This window comes from Magnolia sinica, chromosome 3 (assembly GCF_029962835.1).
Source record: "Magnolia sinica isolate HGM2019 chromosome 3, MsV1, whole genome shotgun sequence".
NCBI classification, from domain to species: domain Eukaryota; kingdom Viridiplantae; phylum Streptophyta; class Magnoliopsida; order Magnoliales; family Magnoliaceae; genus Magnolia; species Magnolia sinica.
The window spans coordinates 48,991,178-49,012,068 of record NC_080575.1 but is presented as its reverse complement, the minus strand read 5'-3'; the positions used below and the strand labels follow the sequence as shown (position 1 = coordinate 49,012,068).

General features: G+C 40.6%; 1 protein-coding gene across 1 annotated transcript in view; it reads left to right on the top strand.

Annotated features, from left to right (window-relative positions):
* Nucleotides 1-12,036, top strand: part of LOC131239908 (lysine-specific demethylase REF6) — an 89,124-nt gene extending 77,088 nt beyond the window's left edge. The window contains exon 7 of the mRNA XM_058237838.1: nucleotides 10,417-12,036. Within this exon, the coding sequence (XP_058093821.1) occupies nucleotides 10,417-11,795 (1,379 nt within the window). The 3' untranslated portion in view covers nucleotides 11,796-12,036. The remainder of the gene's footprint in view (nucleotides 1-10,416) is intronic.
* The last annotated feature ends 8,855 nt before the right edge of the window (nucleotides 12,037-20,891 follow it).

The following is a 20,891-nucleotide window of genomic DNA, read 5'->3' as shown; positions in this document are numbered from 1 at the left end:
AATATGGATGGTAAGAGGTAGGGGCGAATCGGGATGGGTGTGGCTTCGCACCACGGTGGTTAGCCCTTCGAAGAAGAGAGGGTTTCGCACCCAATTAGGCTCCCACAACTTAGAGAATTAGAGAAGCAAAAAACGTAGAAATTTTATTTCAATCTTCAATTAATAAAATCCTATAAGGGGTTGCCTATTTATAAGAAAAACCTATAGCCCAAAAACCGCGCCATGTGCGCACCCTATTACTTGGAGACGAAGTAATAAAAAATAACAACTATCAAAACAATCTAAACCGTCTATGATATTCCTAATAACAATAATAAGCAAAACCCAAAGTACTAGACTATTTAGAGTAGTAGCTTACGATCATGAGATCCAATTGTGGGATCCCCATGATGATCGGGTCCACTCCAAGGAACCAAGACAATCTTCTAACTAGGAGGCCCTCCCTAGACATCGTCATCGATCCAAATCGATGGTAGGGCCCTCCTCCTTGCGTATGTGCGTAGGGGGCGTGCATGTGCGAGATGTCCCCATCAATTCCTGGCTACAAAGATTTCGCCACTGGCTAAATAAAACTCTTGAACTGCTCCAAGATGTCAAGATCAACTCGTTGAAGCTCTTCAGTGAGCCACGTACTATCTGAAGTTGGGCGTGACTTCCACTTAACTAGGTACTTTTAAAACTCGCCGTCCGACATTACTATCTGATAGTCCAGAATATCATCTATCTCCTCTCTGGGTGTAGGAAGGGAATGTATGAGAGGTAGAGGCTGAGAAGAAGGGTCGGGAAGAGGCCATGGATCAAAGGATAGGTCTGGGGAATCAGGAAGGTTAGGCGAAAGGTTGGACAATGTATTAAGGGTCCGCTGAAAAGCAACTAGATCTTCCACATTTAATGTGGAACTAATTCCCATGGAAGGTGGAAGATCTACCACATACGCATTGAGACCATTTCGTTTTATAATTTTGAATGGTCCAGTGCTACGCGCTTGTAATTTACGAACGGCTCCCTGAGGGTACCGATCTGGCCTGATGCGGACCATCACAAAGTCCCCTACATTAAATTCCTTGAAACGTTTATGCTGGTCTGCAGAAAGTTTGTAATGTTCATTACTAGTAGTGATCTTTCGCCTGATTTTGTAATGCAATGAATGAATGTGATGCGCAAAAGACTCTGCAGAGTCTGATGGCCTATGGGACAGTGATATAGGGATAAGATCAATACGTTTCCTAGGTTTATAACTAGTAATGACTTCAAAAAGGACTTAAACCTGTGGACCTATTGACAGAACTATTAAATGCAAACTCGCCTATAGGTAGTACGGTATCACACGTCTTGGTGTGCTCCCCCACTAAACATTTGAGCAAAATCCTTAGGCTCCTATTGACCACCTCAGTCTGACATCAATCTGAGGGTGGTAGGTAGAAGAAAATTGGAGCCTAGTATTCATCATGTGCCATAGTGTCTTCCAAAAATAACTCATGAATCGCACGTCACGGTCAGACACTGTGGTTTTTGGTAGCCTGCGAAGTTTGACGACCTCACTAAAGAACAACTTGGCAACATGAGATGCATCAGAGGTCTTAGAACAAGGAATAAAGTGGCCATTTTAGAAAAATGGTCCATGACAACAAATATGAAATCGTGTTTCCGAATAGTCTTGGGGAGCTCAAGTACGAAGTCCACACTGATGTCCTGCCAACGGATGAATGAAACTGGCAAAGGTGTGTATAGTCCCGTATTTTGCTTTTTCCGCTTTGTCAGTTGACAAGTATGACATTGTCCTATAATTTTGGCCACGTCTTGCTTGAGGCTTTGCCAATAGAACCTATCCTCCACTAGGGCAATGGTCTTGTCTCGACCAAAATAACCCGCGACCTCTCTTGAATGTAGCTCCCAGATAACAAAATCGCGGAGGGAGGTGCGCGGTATGCATAAGAGATCACTCTTAAACAAATATCCGTCTAAAATCAAGTAATCACTGCTAGCTCCTGACGGACTCTCTAACAACAACGCGTACACAACTCCAAAATCTGAGCAGTTAGAATAATCCTCCTTGACACGCTCGAGGCCCGTGACTTCGACACTCATGGAATTGAGTAACACGACTTATTCTCTACACCGGCCTTGTGCTTAAGCACAAAGGTGTACTCTTGAAGGAATTGGACCCACTTGGCGTGCCTAGGTTTTAATTTCTTCTGAGTGTTCAGATATCTCAAGGCCTCGTGATTTGAGAACAAGACGAATTCTTGCGGCAATAGATAATGACACCAGTGGCGCAGTGATTGCACTACCGCATAGTACTTTTTGTCATAGGTGGAATATTTTTGCTTTGCCTCATTCAGTTTCTCACTAAAAAATGCGACAAGGTGCCCTTCCTGACTAAGTACTCCTCCCATGTCGACTCTTGACGCGTCGCTTGCGACTTCAAAAACTTTCGAAAAATTCGGAAGTCGCGTTACTGGAGCTTCGGTCATCCTGACTTTAGCTCCTTGAAGGCTTTCAAGGCTGCCCTCGTCCATTGAAACTCTCCCTTTTTAATGCAATCCGTGATGGGAGCCATAATGGAACTGAAGCCTCGAATGGACCGCCTATAGAAGGTGGCCAAACCGTGAAAGCTGCGCATCTCGTGAATATTGCGGGGTTCAGGATAATTGACAATGTCTTTGACCTTCTCGGGATCCGCCGATATACCCTCAACTTATACAATAAAACCTAAGAAGATAACACTACTAGACATAAACGCACACTTTTTTAGGTTGGCGTACAATTTCTCGGCTCTAAGGATCCCACAAACCTGTCTCAAATGGTTGGGGTGTTGTTTCTTGGTCATGCTATAAATCAAGATATCATCAAAGTAGACGACCATGAACTCCCCATGAAGGGTCTCAATACTTGGGTCATCACACGCATGAAAGTACTTGGGGCATTAGTCAGCCCAAAAAGCATAACTAGCCACTTGTATAGCCCATCCTTCGTCTTAAAGGCCATCTTCCACTCATCACTAGGGCGTACACGGATTTGGTGATAACTGCTTTTAAGGTCAATTTTTGAGAAGATAGTAGTATTGGCCATCATATCCAACATGTCATCAAGACGTAGTATGAGAAATCGATACTTGACTGTGATTTTATTGATGGCCCTACTATCAACACACACCCTCTATGTGCCATCCTTCTTAGGTGTAAGAAGGGCGGACACGGCACATGGGCTCATGCTCTCTCGAATGAAACCCTTTTATAGGAGCTCATCAATCTGCCTCTTCAACTCTGCATGCTCCTTTGGGTTCATTCTGTAATGAGGGAGGTTTGGTAGAGTCGCCCCAGGGACTAAATTAATGGCATGCTGTATATCCCTCATAGGGGGAAGCTCATCTGGTAGATCCTCGGGAAAGACATCATGGAACTCATCCACTACTAAAATGGCCTCAGTGGGTAACTCTACGCTAGCCTTTGGTGCACTCTCCCTAGCCATGAGGGCGTACACTACCGAGGCCGACTCAAGTCTCTCGTTCAAAGTCCTTGGCATTTAGAATATGGAGAGGCTTAGACTTGGACTTCGGTTCCTTCAATTCTTTTGAGCCGCTCACATCACTCTGTGTGGTGGACTCCTTTCTAGTTGTGTTCTTGGGGGGAAGTGGGTTTAGCTTGACTTTCTTGCCCTCAAACCAGAATGTATACACATTCGAACGACCGAATATAGTGACATCCTTGTCATAGAGCCAAGGCCTATCCAGAATGATATGACCAACATCCATGGGAACAACATCACACCAAAGTGTGTCTTTATATGATCCAAACTGAATAGGAACAAGACAACAGTGCAAGATTGGAATGGAAGTTTCATCAACCCATGACACTATATAAGGTTGAGGATGGGCTTCAAGCTTCAAGCCCAAACGGCTCACAATGCTAATTGATGCCACGTTGGCGCAACTACCACTATCCACGATCATCTTACAACTCTTTTCACTACACTTTGTATAAGTATAGAAGATCGTGTTGCTGCGCCAATCATCAGTATTCTTGGCTCGTGCAAAGGCGCAACACAAAACTGCGAGGGTCGCAGACTCTTACGCTTCCTCTTCCTCATCAGTAGGGGTTTCTGCTGGCTCATATTCTTTGCCTTCGCCGTCACTTTCTGAGGGCATTACTTCTACTTGCCCATCAATAAGGAACACCTTGGTGCCCTCTTTCGTGCCACATTGGTAGGCAAAGTGACTAAACCCCTGACACTTAAAACACCTAGTTGCCTCATTTTTGTGCGAACTAGACCTGATAACCTCTTTACCCTTATCATCCTTGGGCCCAGACTGAGAACCATTGGAGGGCTTGTATTGATATCCTGTGTTGGGCTTAGTCCCAGAAGGGTTGGCCCTAGCGCCAGAATCACGAAACTCAAACCGCCTTCTCACGGATGCTTTGAGGTATTGCTCGACCTCTAACACTACTTGATACATCTTTTCAAGAGTATCTATATCCTTGGCGAGAAACTCTCTCCTAATGTCAGAACGGAGGCTCGTCTTAAATCGAGCAAGAGTGAGTATGGGGTCCTCATCAACTTCACATCGGGTAAAATACTCTTCATACTTTTCAATGTATTCAACAACACCCATGGAACCTTGTCGAAGAGACTGTCATTCCTCAACCAACCTCAAATGATAAGAGAAAGGGAGGTACTTTTTCTTAAGAGTCTTTCATTTCTCTCCAATGGACTATTGGGAGCTCCCTCGACCTTTCTTTCTTTCGCTCTATAGCAGCTCAAAAACCTCTTTGCTTGGCCCACAAGTTTCATCTCAATGAATCGGACTCGACGAGCATCTGACATGTCATACCACTCAAAATAGTGGTCCATATCTACCAACCAATCTAGAAAAGTCTTAGGGTACAAGTGGCTATCAAACGTAAGGGCCTCTATAGCTCCCTTGAGGAGTTGCGCATCTGGGTCATAATGATCACGATGCCTCTCGCGGTGTGGGTGCATGGGTACGCGCCCATGACCAATTCCTTGGTCACCTCCATTCCTTGGTCTATCCTCCTGACCACCTGCTTGAGATTGTGCATCTTCCCCAATGGTGGGGTTTGCACGGGCAGAGGTCTCTAATTGGGTAACGCGCACATTAAGCTGGTCAGCGTTGGTCAATACGTTGTTCCAAGCGCTTACCCAAAGACTCAAACTACTGGATTATATTGTTCATTGATTCTTGCAATTGCTCCATGTTTAGTGTAGGGTGCAAGCCAAAACAACGACCAATACGTGTGGGCATACAACTACTCACTCAACTCAAAGACCCTCTAACACAACTATATGCGCCTAAATGGGACTAAATGATCCTATAGGACTCTATATGAGGGAAACTACACAATGCTACTAAAATTCCAGCAACATAACCGCCTAAATAGTCTGTTGACAGAAAATTCAGCTAAGAAATTTGGGGATTTTCTGACAACAGAAAATTCAACAGCCCATACTGTGAATTATGGGTCCTAAACAACCCTATATAATGAGACTTGCTGCAAAATAGACACAAACAGACTAAACCCTAAACACGCAATGCATTCCCCTATGAAAAACCTAGGCTCTGATACCAAATTTAATGCAGGACATAGAAATTAAGTATGATATGCCAGATTTTAGACTTTAGATCATACTAATTTAGAAACAATCACAAAAATTCCACATCCCACATAAAGTGAAGCATTCACCAAGGGGGAATCTACAAGGGTTCAAGCCTACACATGTTAGGGTTGAATCAATTAAAATTATAGACCAAACAATGATCAAAGGAGAGTAGATTCATCCACACATGCAAAGGATTACTTCCCCAATCCAAGTGATTCACACGTTTCAATTCGGGAAACCCTAGGGTTGCAAAAGTAGAATAGAACTTGGGGATTTGAGATGATCTAGGGTTAGGGTTATGGAAATAAGGCGAGAGAGGAGTGACTGAGAGCAGTAAAAGAACCTAGAATCAGCCCACACGTGTGGGAAGGAAGTGGGCCTAATGCACGTGCGTGCATTGTGGATTGCACGTGTGTGGGGCCCACAAACCCAAAAATGGCCAGCAAGGGGTTAGTTGGCCAGGAATGGGCCACCCACACACCAATTTTCAGATCGAACGGATGACTGGTTTCAGCACGGTGCTTCGCCGAAGTTTCAGCCCTCCTGCAGGGCCTGATTCTGGAAATTTGCTGTAGAGAAGGATTGGCTGTAAAATAACGGTGGATTTAAAGGTTGGATGACCATAGGAGAAGATGAATATGGATAGTAGGAGGTGGGGGCGAATCGGGATGGGTGTGGCTTCGCACCATGGTAGTTAGGCTTTCGAAGAAGGGAGGGTTTCGCACCCAATTAGGCTCACACAACTCAGATAATTAGAGAAGCAGAAAACGCAGAAATTTTATTTCAATCTTCAATTAATAAAATCCTACAAGGGGTTGCCTATTTATAAGAAAAACCTATAGCCCAAAAGCCGCGCCATGTGCGCACCCTATTACTTGGGGATGAAGTAATAAAAAATAACAATTAATCAAAACAATCTAAACCGTCCATGATATTCCTAATAACAATAATAAGCAAAACCCCAAGTACTAGACTATGTAGAGTAGTGGGCTACGATCATGAGATCCAATGGTGGGATCCCCATAATGATCGGGTCCACTCCAAGGAACCAAGACACGGTCTTCTAACTAGGAGGCTCTTCCTGGACGTCGTCATCGATCCAGATTGATGGTGGGGCCCTCCTCCTTGCGTACTTGCGTAGGGGGGGCGTGCGTGTGCGCGAGATGTCCCCATCAGAAGTACTTGAGAAGATCTTATGAGTGATTGGGAAAATGTGTTTAACTTTGGGGGATCTCTAGGATGACCTCTCATCATTCCATATCCCTCTGGTCTTGTTTTCTTTCTTCTTGTATGCGTGTGCACGTGTTGCATGTGCATGTACGTAGTAAAAATTTACCTTAAAAAAATCTTAAACAGAAAATATTGACTTATTGCTGTATCACTGAGCGCTGGATATGGGAGGAATGATAATTTCAGATCTCATCTTCAAGCACCAGGTTCAGTTGTACTTTCACAGGCAGCCTTGGTCAGTGAACAGGTGTATATTCTATACACTGTGCCGTCCAGTAAAGGTGGAGCATAGGATGGAAGCTATGCAGAAAATTTTCCTGTGGAATGACAAAGAGGGTGCTCACAGATTCCGTCTTGTGGCAATGGATGAGGTTTGCAAACCTACTCGAGAATGAGGTCTGGGCTTAAGAAGGATCTGGGAGGTGAACATCGCTTTGTTGTTCAAGTGATGGTGTGGTGGCTGGGAATTTTCCCTGCTTCACACAGCAAGGGGTCTTTTTCATCTGGAGGGGTATTTGTTGGCCCTATGGCTGAGTCGAAATTTTCTGTGCTATAAAGTCGGCAATGGAACCCAGGTTAGGTTTTTGAGAGATGTCCTGTGCCAAGAGTAATCTCTTTGTTTGGAGTTTGAGGACTTACTCTGTATTGCATCGAACAGTGAGGGTTTGGTGGCTGATATGTTTCAAAGATTAGATGGTATGGTAGTCGGTGCCCAATTATTAGGAGAAATCTGAAATAATCTGAAATTCCCAGCATTGCATATCTGATGGGGTGTTTGTCCTCTATTTTCATTCCTTTGTTGGGCAGCAACAGACTTATTTGGAGCCCCAACAGCTCTCTCGCTCTCTCTCGCAACAGACTTCTTTGGAGCCCCAACACCTCTCTCTCTCTCTCTCTCTCTCTCTCTCTCTCTCACCTATTATTTTGAGTTCCTCTCCCTCAACTCAAATGTAGAGGTCTGGTTATGCCCAATTGATGCGCGTTGTATGCTGTAGTGGAAGAGTGTCAACCACCTCTTCCTTTACTGGCAGGGTGCTTTCAACTTCGGAATGTGTTGGGTGTTCTGTTCCCAGAGACGGTTTCTCAAGTGGTTACCAGCCAGTCAGCAGCTGCCTGGTGCCCAGTGGGAAACAGTGGGAAATCTGCTGTGGTCTGAGATTGTCTGTGTTGATCTGGTGTGTGGCATGAAAGGAAAGGAAATGTACAGCTTTGCTAGTCTTGTCTAACAAGATCATTAAGATGAGCATTGATTGGGTCAGAATGGACTATGGATTCAGAGGAATTCTGAAGAATCTGCTTCAGCATAATCTGGTTGAGTGTCTTCAGATGAAGTGGTGTAAGCCTGCTCAGGTAGGTCCCCCCAGCAGGATGGTTTAAAATCAATTTTGACGGATGCTCCTTTGGAATCTGGGACCAGGCAAGGTCAGTTTACAGTTTCTGATTGCAGTGGTGCTCTTTTGTCTGAATTTTCGGGCCTGGTAGGCATAGCTGACTCAAATGCAGCAGAAGCAGTAACTTTTCTCCAAGCTGTAGAGGTGGCTCATAGATTTCTGTTCTTCCCAGCTATAGTTGAGGGGGATGTATTAAACACGATCAGTTGGGCCAAGTCTAAAATCTGTCCATGGAGAATTGAAGGCATCATAGAGGAGCTGTCCGATCTGTTTAGCGTTAACAGGGTGTTCATTTGAATAAGCAGGTTGGCAAATGATAGGCCGGATATCCTCGCAGAGGAGGCTGTCCTAGATGCCAATGTCTATTGTGGACAGTGTTACCTGTTATAATATATTGTTTTGGTTTTCTTGTTCAGTTTTTGTATCTGCTATTTGTTTTTTGTTTTTTGTTTTTTGTTTTTTTTTAAAATAAAGATCCCTATCCTACAAAAAGCAGAAGAAGAAGAAGGAAGAAAGAAGAAGAAAAGCAGTTCACATGCCAAGTCATTTTTTGAGGAATCCAAGATATGCTTATAAGGTGGCCCATGGTACATATCCTATCTTAAAAAAATGAATGGTAATTCCACAACCTCAACCTCAAGCACTGTGCTCAATTGCACCTAACATGCCAACTTCACACTTGAGGAATCCAGGACGTTCATAAGATGGCCCATGGTGCATGTTTCCTATCTTAAAAAATGAAACCAGCTCACTCATCAGCACATACATGTTGAATGTAGACTAAACAAAAAATTCTTGAACAGAGAATATTAATTCATTGCTGTGTCCAGTGTTTGAAATATTGGTATCGTGTTACGTGTCGCACCCTTGGGATACCGATACATATCGGTTATCGCATGGGATACATCGGTTGTATCGTATAATGTATCGTTGTTTTTGGAAACATGGGGAAACATTGGGAAATTAGTCAAATTTTTCAATGAAACTTCAGTGATTCTTAAAAAAGGCATCAATACACTTATAAATCAAAACATTACAAAAAACAATTGCACATAATAAGCTTTCTTTGTATGGGGCCCTTAATCTATGCGTTGTCTAACTGAATTCATGCAAATATATTCAAAGTCTATTCATATAATGTATAAATGTAAGAAAACGTGTGGAAACATGAACAATACATTCAAAAGCAAAAGAAGAATCACTAGATTAGGTTACGTAGATTTTTGATTTTATGTTTGGACACAGATTGCAACCGAGTTGTGAGAAATGGAGAAATTTTATTTTTTTTAAATTTTCCACAACTCGGCCCATCTCCAAATCTCGAAATTGAAGCTCTTAATATATGATTTTAAATGCAAAACATGAAAAATTATGGATTTGTAACAAGTTGACACTGATTTAACATGATTTACAGGAAAAAATAAAGGATTGAAAATCGAAAATGTTCACTGGATCGAACATGTGGGATATATCCCACGACTTGTGTGTTTCATATCCCACAGGTGGGATACAAGATATATCGTGGGATATATTGGCCGATATCATCGATACTCAAAACACTGGCTGTGTCATCGAGTGCTTGACATGGGAGTACTGGTAATTCCAGAACCACATCGTCAAGCACCAGGCTCAGTTGCAATTCACTGGCTGACTTCACACTTGTGAGGAATCTAGCATGTTATCTCCTATGTTAAAAAATCAAACAGCTCACTCATGAGTAACACACACACATTAATATGGACTTGCAATTTTCTAACCATCCATTTTGTCATACATACGTGGCCTAACTGTTTAAGGAATATTCAACAATGTGTGTGTGTGTGTGGGGGGGGGGGGGGGGGGGTTTGTGTTGTGTGGCTATGCATGTGCAATGTTGGCACGTATTAGCATGCCTCTTGACATGTGCATCTGCTGATTCAACCAACATCTGGTACGAAGCTAGTTTCAGTTTTGGATGCTCAGGACTCATCATATACAATGAAACTCATCCATGGAATGTATGTCAAATACTAGAATGTCAATGCATGAATAATAACACAACCAAAAAGACTGTTGTTACTGAAATGAAGTGTCTAGCAGAAATTTGCACAAACTGAATGCTTATCTTTCATCCCCACACCTTCCGAACATTTTCATTCATCCCACAGTTATTGATTTCCTGTATCATTGCTCGCAGACTATCCCAAAGTAGAAGCACAAGCAAAATCATTGGCAGATGAATTGGGTATTAATCATCTCTGGAAGGATATCTCGTTCAGGGAACCCAATGAGGTTGATAAGGAAAATATCCGGTTAGCATTGGAAGATGAGGAAGCGATACCAGGTAATGGGGATTGGGCAGTTAAGCTGGGCATCAATCTCTACTACAGTGCGAGCCTCTGCAAATCCCCTCTCTACAGCAAGCAGATGCCATACAATTCAGTCTTATACAAGGCGTTTGGTCGCAGTACACCTGACAACTCCCCAACAAAACCTAAGGTTTTTGAGAGGAGGCTCAGCAGGCAGAAGAAAATAGTCGTCGCGGGCAAATGGTGCGGCAAGGTCTGGATGTCAAACCAGGTTCATCCCTATCTTGCTCAGAGAGAAACTGAAAAAGAAGAGCATGTAAAAGAATTCTGCAATCAAGGTGTGGATTGGAAGCTGGAGGCATGTTCAGACACTGGCATAAAAGAATTATGCAACCAAGGTGTGGATCAGAAGCATGAGTCAGATTCGGACAGTGGTGAGGCTGAGCAAGAGACTGTTTGTGGAAGGAACCTGCTCCCATGCAAAGTAACTGCTGCTATCACAAGAAAATCTGGAAAGAGGAGGGGAAGGCCGTTTGAAAGGGTGGATACTAAGAAACCCAAGTGTCTTTTCCAATTGGAAGACGATGTTGAGATTGCAGAAGATTTACCTGAGAATCCCTCACTGCAATGTGAAAGGATTCTTCGAAGCGGGAGGATGAAATGCGGGTCCCCACCCCTGCATAATGGTCGTGAGAGGAACAGCGGCCAGGGTAGTCTGAATCTGAAAGACGAGACTGAAGGAGGTCCTAGTACCCGCCTTCGAACAAGGCCTCCAAAGCCCAAAGAAGGGAGAGTGAAAGTCAATATGGAGGTTGTTAGAGTCAAACCAGTTGGCGAGAGGCCAATTGGGAAGAAAGCTAAGAAGACCACAGGTAATGCTGACTTAGTAGTGAAGGATGATGAAGCGGAATATCAGTGTGATGTTGAGGGGTGCTTGATGGGCTTTAGCACGAAGCAAGATCTGGCATTGCACAAGCGCAATATCTGCCCTGTCAAGGGGTGCGGAAAGAAGTTCTTCTCTCACAAGTATCTGGTGCAGCACCGGCGGGTCCATATGGACGACCGCCCTCTCAAGTGCCCATGGAAAGGGTGCAGGATGACGTTCAAGTGGGCATGGGCTAGGACAGAGCACATCAGGGTGCACACAGGGGCTCGCCCATATATGTGCCGGGAGGCAGGTTGTGGTCAGACATTCCGGTTCGTGTCGGATTTCAGCCGTCACAAGCGGAAGACGGGCCATTCAGTGAAGAAGAAGGGGAGAGGATGACGACAATTTCAGCCAGGATGCAATTTAATTTAATTTTTGTATTCTGACCGGAGGGGGTTGTAAAGTAATTGGCTGATGAATTGTCATTGATAAGAGGGGAGTAGGATAGGTCAAGGATTCTGTAATTTTTTCTCTTCTTTCCTTTCCTTATAAGAACTAATGTTTTTGCCTGGGCTTTTATTAAGCCCACCCAATTACTTAGAATCACAGCAATCGCTGGGAACGATCCAGCATCTTCAAATTACCATAGCAAATTGGCCCTCACCAACCAGCTTAAAGATGACTCAGGTGACTGCTGCTGAATATCCTTGAATCATCTTCCTTCACTTGATGGTTGAGCTGGGATCGGCCCATGACGACGACACCACCAAATCAAGGGTCGGTTCCAATGAGGGTCCATCAGTACATATTGGTTTTGCTGCAAACATTGAAGTGGAATGATCCAGTACATGATTGTACATTATGCACCGGATGATCAGTGTCCAGATGGGCTGTGGTTGGCCAGGCATCATCACCTTGAATTAGGACGGTCAGTGGGCCAGGCCTAATTTTGGCTTGGCCTTGGATTTTGAACTGGTTGGGTTTGTGTGAGGTTGGGGCCGGGCAGAAAAATCCTTGATCTTACCCAAGATTGCATTGGGCTTGAGTAAAGGGGAACCCAAAACTATATTTTTACTATTATTCTCAATTATTTTGACATCTTGGAAGGGCTGAATTGACAAGTAAGAGCATTCAAATAAATGCTATGTTGGGTCAATGCGATATTTGTTCTGGCAGATGTTAGGACACAAGCCTAAAATGGGTCACATCTAGTCACGCAGCGAAATCCGACACTAGGTGTGCTCGATCCGGATCCCACACCCAATGCCATAACTCACTATACGTTCACACGTCGTAATCCACATATCATATAATATCTATCCATGAAACATATTCTAATCAGTTGAAAGTAAAATATTTACATATCAAAATACTAAGTCATCACCACCATAATTGAAATTCATATATACTTCCTATTTCAAGCCTATTACAATTAAATCCAAGTCTTTAAAGGAAACTAAATCTAAATAAAAATAAAGATCTAGTAAATTCCTCAACTACCTAGGTGAGATCATGCTCTAGAAATTCAATATCCATAATAATGGGTAAGCTAGACGGGCCTAGTGCGTATATATCTTGCAAAGTTTTGATTTAAAATAAATAAATAAACATATCAAGCTTGAATAAAATGTATTTATCAAAACACTAAATTTTCTTGCATGGCTTAAAAATCAAAGATCGAGAAAAAGATTATAATGTAATTTCATGTGGGATAAATCATGAATGAATTATATACAAACCATGTAGAAAATAACCATGATAATAAGTACAATTTGTTCTTTTGAACACCACACCCATTTTATACTAGTTGGCCAACGCTCCTTCCCAAGCTTACCTGGCTTGACATTGGGAACTTGTTACAATCCTAATGTGCTCACTTAACCCTGTAGTAAGTGATTGAGTCACACGTTTGTTGGTTAGGCTACTATCCTACCTGACCTGATAGTGGTCCCTTTCTACTCGGTCCAACAGTGGATGTTACAAATGGTACTAATTGGGCTTTTGGGACTTTCAAACCAATGGTCTTGATCTCCTCACCTATTTACACTTTAGGAATTTTTAACTAGGGAACTCAATCGCCGCACCTATTTTCTAGTGTTCTAATAATGATTTCAACAATTAACATGATACATAATTTTCTTTTCTCAAGTCAATATTTTGATAAACATCCCACAGCGATCGGAACCATAGTACATGTAATGTAAAGCAAGTTCATCCACCCATAATTTTAAAAATATTCTAATCACCTCAAACAATTTTCCAATATCAAAATTTTAAAAGGAATATGAATATATAATACAAAAAATCAAATATAAAATATTAGATAGTAAACCTTAGAAATTTTAGAAAATACATATCAATGCTGGAACTGCAGAAATAGAATAGAAAATCCTGAAATTTTAGAGAATTAGATAACAATGCTTGAACTGTAGAAACTGTACAAAAATCCTAGAATTTCTTAAATATAAAATTTCAAAGGTGCTTTTAATAAATCTGAAATTCAGGGCTTTCTTATATAATTTTAAAAGTTTCAGATTTTTTTTACAATAATTCTAAAATGAATTCGAAAATTCTAAAAATGAAACCCTAAAATGTTGATTTTCTTCAAATTAAATGATTAAATTTAGAAAAAAAAAAAAAAAACAAAGCATGAACAATAAAAATCCAAATCTAAGGATGATGATACAAGAAAGTGATTAAAACAAATTAAATAAGAAATAAAGAAAAAAAGTAAAAGAAAACAATTTAAAACAAAATAAAGAAGAAATAGAATAAAAAGAAACAAGAAATATCTATCTTGAGATAACTCACCTCAAGATCTCTCTCTCTCTCTCTCTCTCTCTCTCTCTCTCTCTCTCTCTCTCTCTACGTTGTTGCTCTCTCACTCTCTTATTATTTTATTATTTTGAATTTTTTTTATTTATCAAAGTATACCCAAGGTTTACTTTAATTACCAAAGTAAGCTTCCTTTTGGATTTATTTTTTTGAAATCTATAACAAATTTTTAACTTTTTTTTTAATGATGAAAATGTCCTCGCATCTATCCGAACATCCTATTATAAAATACAATAAAAATGAATAATATCTACCTTTAGTATCTTCTTCTTCTTTAGAAATAAAAAAGTGGATGAAAATAAAAATATCAAATAAATAAAACAACTTACCTTCTTCCTTTTCTTTTTTTTTTTCTTCCCCCCCCCCCCCCACAAAGAAAGGACAAACAAAATAGAAAATTAACTAATAAACGGAAAAAATATGCTTTATCTTCTTGTTAAATAAATTAGAGAAAATAAAAAGAGAATGAAAATAAAATGAATCCGCTCTACCTATGGATCACTCTCTGTATCATAGTCTTTCCGAATAGCGTTGTGTTGAGGTGTAAGATGTCATATATTCAAAATTGAGGAAGGTACAATCATCCCTGTATACGAAATGGTCATGGTATTATTGAAGGCAAATCCTGACCGATCATTATGATTTATGATTCATTGGAAGGGTGGTCAAATGATCTACCTAATAAACTTAAGTTTCCTCCCATCCGAGTTATGATGAGAAAATTTTGGCCTATTTATCAAAACCTCGCATTACCGAGTGACTAAATCGGAAAAAACTTTGGTCGCACTTTAAACTAATCAAACAGGATCCGATTGAAGTGATTCCAGTTGCAATGAAAAGCTTATCAGGCAGCGTTTCCAATAATCCTAAAATCATCAAAAGCAGACCATTTTTCTAATTGCAAACAACTGATTTCATATATTGGACGGATATATTTTTGGCACATCAAACGAGGTCCGATTGAAGCGATTTTAGTCTTGTTAGAAAGCTTATCTGATTATCTTTCCAATAAGATAAAGATCACAAAAAAAAATAGACAAATAACAAAGAAGATATAACCGTTTCAACATTTGGTAGAAAAAATAAAAAGTAATAATTACATATATATATATATATATATATATATATATAATATCATTAAACGTATTGAAGGTGGGCGCCCACAACTAAGGGGGGGTGCTCACTGTTAAGAGTCAAATATTGCATATTGAACCCCATTTATATCTTGTTTAATGTCCTATTTTACTCATGTTTGTGTTGCAAGGTGAATTTAAGAGCTTGGATTGGAAAATGTGTTAAAAGTATGGATTTGACGCTTAAAGATCACCAAGGCAAAGAATGGATCTAAGGAGACAAAGATTGAAGATTCCAAGGGCCCAAGATTCAAGAAAACCAAGTGGAGAAGGAATGAAGTCGAAAGAATAAGGGCGGAATACACATTGACTATGTCATCAAATACCGTTCGATGACATCGAGGACACATTCGATGACATCGAACATGGGTCGATGACATTGAATTTATGAAGGAAAATTGAGTTGGTCGCTAGACAAATTGAAGACGTTTTTCGATGACTCGAAGCCTTGCTCGATGACATCGAAGACCTGCTCGATGACATCGAATTTCTATGGAATTTCGGTAAAACTCGCTGGACACATTGGGCATCATGTTCGATTACTCGAATGCTTCCTCGATGATACCGAAGACCTGCTTGATGACATCGAGGTACTCTTCGATGACATCGAATTTATTGAAGAAATTGAATTAAATGTCTGGATTGTTTTTGACACATTATTGATTCCTCAAATAATGTTTGACGACATTGAAGGTAGGTTCGATGAGATGGAAGGTTACAGAGTCCGGATGAAGCAACAAAAGCGCGAAAAAAGTACGTATAAAAGACACCTTCAATGACATCGAACGAATCGGGCTAAGTTACGTAAAGTGCGTAAATTTGAGGCAGTTTCTGAATTTTTCCAAGGAGGTGTTCCACAACTATAAATAGGAGTCCCCAGGGCATCCTTGGGCATCAATTGAGGGTTTGGAGGAGCGAAGCACAAGAGTGGAGAGCTGTCGCCAAGCGTTTTTCTTCTTTCTTCCTTAGTTTTTCATGCTTTTTTCTAGGGTTTTAGATCCAATCATGTCTATGGTTGGCTAAACCTCTTAGCTAGGGCTAAGAGGTGAAATTTGTAGCGTGATGGGATGTTTTCTATTGCTTTGATTCATGTTTATATTGAATTCTCTTTGATCCTAGTTTGATTTTTAAGGAATACTTTCAGTTCTTAATGGTTTATTGTGACTCAAATTACAGTAGATCTACAATAGCTTTGAGTATCTTCTTTTCATGTATTGAGATTGTGAAGTTAGTAAATCCTGTTGTTCACCATCGTCCCTTGGGCATGGTTGGATGATGGAATCCCTTCTAATCTTCATGATTCTCATATGTTTGATTGTGGAATTGGTATATCCTGTTGTTTGGCGTAGTTTACTGGGCATGGCTAGGTGATGGAATCACTTCCAATCCTCATAACTTTCATCCATTGAGAATTAGATCAAAGGAAGTTCAGATTTGGTTTTCTTGAGATATCTTCCAACTGGATAAGATACGACTCTGATTCCAGTTGTGTCCTTGAATCAAGCATAGATTTCCCTGATTGGTACAAGTGGATCCTAGGAAACCCTAGTTCTCGCCTTTAAAGTTAGAAGTTTTAGTTAATCAATTCATAATTACTCTTTACACTTTTAGGTTAGATTCACATCTTCTTCTAGTTCTACTTCTAGTTGCTCTCAGAATACTCATGAGATTAGTCCCTGTGGATTCGACCTTGATCTCACTGAGATTATTACTGCATCGCGACCCTACACTTGGGGTTATGAACAAGTTTTTGACACCATTGCCGAGAATTAACGGTTGTGTTTTTCTGAGATTAACTAGTTTTGTAATTAGTTTTAGATTAGGGTTTTTTAACTTTCTATTTTTAGGTTATGATTTTTTCCAAATTATTTTAGAAACTAACTTAGCTTTCTATTTCTAGGTTTAGAAACTTTCCTTTTTTGTTTTTAGAAACTTTACTTTTTCATTTTTAGAAACTAGGTTGCTTTCTTGGTTCTTTTGTTAGAAACTAATTCACTTTCCTTTTAACTTTTGCAGGATCCCAATATAGAAACTTCTAATTTGGTAACTTCTTTCTAATTCTCTCTCTTTCTATTTCTAGATTTCTATTTTTCTCTTTCCTTTTTAGGGTTAAGTTAGATTCTGAAATTGAGGGCTAAGAGTGTTTCATGCCCAAGTGGGTCCGCGATAACACTCGACGTCTCTTGAGTAAAAGAGGGTTGGTTGAGTGGTTATCTATCCATCACAGGATTAGACACCACTCAAGATCCAGAAAGTTAATTGAGGTTATGGCTGCCAATCAATCGACCAATCACCTTCCAAATCCACCCCAACCTAGGGTGGAGGAAATCCAAGATGAAAACGAGGTGCATCGAGCACCCCTGCCTTATACTTTAGAAGACTATTTATAACTGGCGGGGGTGAGCACCCCTTCCTGTATGGTCTTTCCAAAAAATATAAGAAACATAGACATCAAGCCAGGAGTGATCCAACTCCTTCCAAAGTTCCTTGGGCTTGAATATGAAAATCCATATTTACACTTGAAAGAGTTTGATGAGATCATAGCCACTTTATACTTTCCTAATGTGTCTGAGGATATAATCCGGCTAAAACTCTTTACTTTCTCCCTGAAAGAAAAGGCTAAGACGTGGTTATATTCACTGCGTCCATGATCTATTGGCAGATGGAATGACATGACAAGGGAGTTCATAAAGAAATTCTTCCCATATCATAAAACGAACACCATCAAAAAGTCGATCATGAACTTCGCTAAAAGGGAAGACGAAACATTCTTCCATTGTTGGGAGCGGTTCAAGGATCTTGTCAGTTCATGCCCACAACACGGTTTTGAAACATGGCGCATAGCAAATTTTTTCCATGAATGACTGACATTTTCCATGTGCAATGGGGAATTCCTGAATAAAGATCTTGATGAGGTGTGGGATTACTTTGATAAACTTGCTGAAACCGCACAATCATGGGACATCTCCCCAGGAACGAGTGTCACGTCTAGGCCTACCCAATCAAAGGAGAGAGGTGGAATATATCTTTTGAAAGATGAAGATGATATCAATGCTAAAGTGGCCAGTCTCATAAGAAAACTCGAGGCCATGGAACTTAGGAAGGATAAGGATAAGGAGGTTATCTGCGATATTTGTGCTTACAATATTTATACAACTGAAAATTGCCCAACAATACCCGCGCTTCAAGAAATATTGAATGAGCAATTAAATGCCGTAAACAACTACCAAAGGCCTTTCAAGGGACTCACTTCAAACACATACAACTCTAGCTGGAGAAATCATCCAAATTTCAGTTGGAGGAATGGACAATCTATTACACCTCAAGAAATCCCTAATCAATTGTTAAATCAAGGGAAACATCAAGAGGAATTAGTTCAAAATCCTCAAGAGCTTATCCAACAAAGTACTCTTCAAGCCTTACAAGAACTCACAAAGGCTATACGAAAGATAGACTCATACGTTACGTTTATAGAGAAAGGGATGCTTCCAGCCCAACCTATTCCTAATCCTAAACCGCAATATGGAGTTAGTGAACTAAGCTCTTCAAATTCAATAGAGCAAGCTAAGTCTATTACCACTCTTAGGAGTGGAAAGATAATTGACAAATCTATTCCGGTAAGGGCTAAAAAGCCTAAGGATCCAGATGTAGATGAGACTGATAGACCTAACGATGCTCCACATGAGATAGAACTGAAACTTCAAAACAAACCAGTTGCACCATTCCCCTAAGGGTTGATTGCACTAAAACCTCTCTCTAACTCTCAGGACATTCTAGAGGTGCTTAAACAAGTGAAGGTCAACCTTCCTCTACTAGATGACATTAAAAAAATACCTTCATATGCCAAATTTCTGAAAGATTTGTGTACGACCAAAAGACGACAAAACATTCAAAAGAAAAAATTTTTGACAGAAAAAATGAGTGCCATCCTAAAGCAAGATGTGCCACAGAAGTACAAAGATCCCGGTAGCCCAACCATCGCTTGTGTAATTGCGAATTACCGGATTGAGCACGCACTTCTTGATTTAAGAGTAAGCGTGAATATGATCCCATACTCGATTTACGAACAAATGGGTCTACATGATTAAAACCTACCTGGACTGCGTTATAACTTGCCCATCGCTCAGTTCGTGTACCAAGAGGGATAATTGAGAATGTGTTGGTCGAGGTTGACAAATTCTACTACCCAATAGATTTTATCATCTTGAATACTCAACCCATCGTGGATATGAGCATTCAAATTTCCGTTATTCTTGGTCGCCCATTCTTTCCACATCAAATGCAATCATCAATTGTAGGAATGGAGGCATGAATTTGTCTATTGGGAATATGACATTGGAGATCAATATTTTTTTCAACATGAGCAAATAGGTAGAGGATGATGACGATGCCCACGATATTAATTTGATTGATTCTTTCGTGAAAGATAGAATACTTTTGACGTTATCCTCTGACTCTTTAGAGATGTGCTTGGCCCACTCCCATGATTTAGATGATGATATGATTAGGGAGACAGGGGCTATGTTTGATACTATACTGGTACTAGAAGTTAATCGATGGAGGCCACAATTTGAAAAGTTGCCCCAAACTGATGTAGTGCCTATACCGTTTAACCTCAAGGCACCGAAGCTTGACCTAAAACCTTTGCCCTCTGAATTGAAATATGTCTATTTAGGTCAAGATGAGATACATTCAGTGGTGATTTCTTCCCACCTTGAGCCAGAACAGGAGAGTATGCTTATCTATACTCTCATTGAGCACAAAAGAGCCCTTGGATGGTTGATTGCAGATCTCAAGGGAATTGACCCTTTGATTTATACTCACCGCATTTATTTAGAAGATAATGCGAAGACCTCTTGGCAACCACAATGTACATTAAATCCAAACATAAAAGAAGTGGTTAAGGCTAAGGTTCTTAAGCTATTGGATGTGGGTATCATATACCCTATATCCGATAGTCAATGGGTGAGTCCAACTCAAGCGGTTCCTAAGAAATCTGGAATCACCATCGTAGCCGATGCCAATAATGAACTCGTACTAACTAGAGTTACTACTAGTTAGAGAATGTGCACTGACTACAGGAAATTGAATACCGTCACAAGGAAGGACCACTTTCATTTGCCCTTCATTGATCAAATCTTAGAAAGGCTAGCTGGTCATTCCTACTACTGCTTCCTTGATGGGTATTCAGGCCACAACTAGATAGAGATAGCCCCTGAAGATCAGGAAAAGACCACATTCACATGTCCCTTTGGCACCTTTGCTTATCGAAGGATGCCATTCGGATTGTATAATGCCCCCGCCACTTTTCAACGATGCATGATGAGTATTTTTTCTAATATGGTGGAGCAATATTTAAAGGTCATCATGGATGACTTCTCCTTCTTTGGTCCATCCTTCAGTGATTGTTTAGAGAATCTTAAATGTGTGTTAAAGCAATGTGAGGAAAAGAATTTGGTATTGAATTGGGAGAAGTGTCATTTCATGGTTCGTATGGGAATTGTACTTGGACACATCATCTTGTCCA